Source organism: Ipomoea triloba, chromosome 7 (assembly GCF_003576645.1).
Source record: "Ipomoea triloba cultivar NCNSP0323 chromosome 7, ASM357664v1".
Classification (NCBI taxonomy): domain Eukaryota; kingdom Viridiplantae; phylum Streptophyta; class Magnoliopsida; order Solanales; family Convolvulaceae; genus Ipomoea; species Ipomoea triloba.
The window spans coordinates 5146680-5147472 of NC_044922.1; the positions used below are offsets into that span (position 1 = coordinate 5146680).

The 793-nt window shown below is 43.6% G+C and overlaps 1 protein-coding gene across 1 annotated transcript in view; it reads left to right on the plus strand.

Annotated features, from left to right (window-relative positions):
- The window catches only part of LOC116025476 (probable LRR receptor-like serine/threonine-protein kinase At3g47570), a 5478-nt gene extending 5453 nt beyond the window's left edge, over positions 1-25 (plus strand). Inside the window, exon 4 of the mRNA XM_031266709.1 lies at positions 11-25. Coding sequence (XP_031122569.1) covers positions 11-25 — 15 coding nt within the window. The remainder of the gene's footprint in view (positions 1-10) is intronic.
- The last annotated feature ends 768 nt before the right edge of the window (positions 26-793 follow it).

The window sequence follows — 793 nt, forward strand, 5'->3', positions numbered from 1 at the left end:
GGTATTACAGGTCACTAACAGGTAATTATGCCTTGATAAACTAAATTGACATTTTTATTTATCTAATTGCTCAATTAAAAAGTTTGAGGGTCTAATTTGTTGGTCCCAAGGGGGATGGGGTACAAGTCTAGAGGGGGGGTGAATAGACTTGTATAAGATTTTGCAAATCTTTTCGACCTCTCGTGTGTATTGAACTTAGGATGTTTAGGTTCGATACCTCACGAGGTGAAGACAAAGTTTTATGCGCAGCGGAAATGTTATCCCCTTTTAGTTAGCACGAGTTTGGGTTAGTTCGAGAGGTGTGGTTATATGCAGTGCAATCGAGAAGTTAGCGAGAGATAAAAACAGAAAGTAAATGCAAGAGAGATTTTTAAGTGGTTCGGCCACCCCGCCTACTTCCACTCTTCTTCCAGAAACTCCCTGGAAGGATTGCACTAAAAACTTCCCTTTCTAGTACAATAACGAGCGCTTGAGCTTTGATCACCAAGCCCGCCTCAAGCCTCAGGTTTTTCGCCCCGCTTCCAGTTACTCCACCTCTCGAGCACTTGACCTTTGATCACCAAGCCCGCGTCAAGCCTCAGGTTTCTTTCGCTCGGACAGCAGCCAGGATACTCCGCCTCCCTTGCTTAATCCAAAGCAAGACGTTGTTGATAGTCACAGTTGAATGTAACAATCTCCAATCTGACCACAAGCTATCGTTGAATCAGCTTTGATGTAGAGCAGCTTTGGTCACCTTCTGGATGTATAACAGTTTAGCTTTGTAACTCTCTTCGAACACTAAGATGTGTTCTCT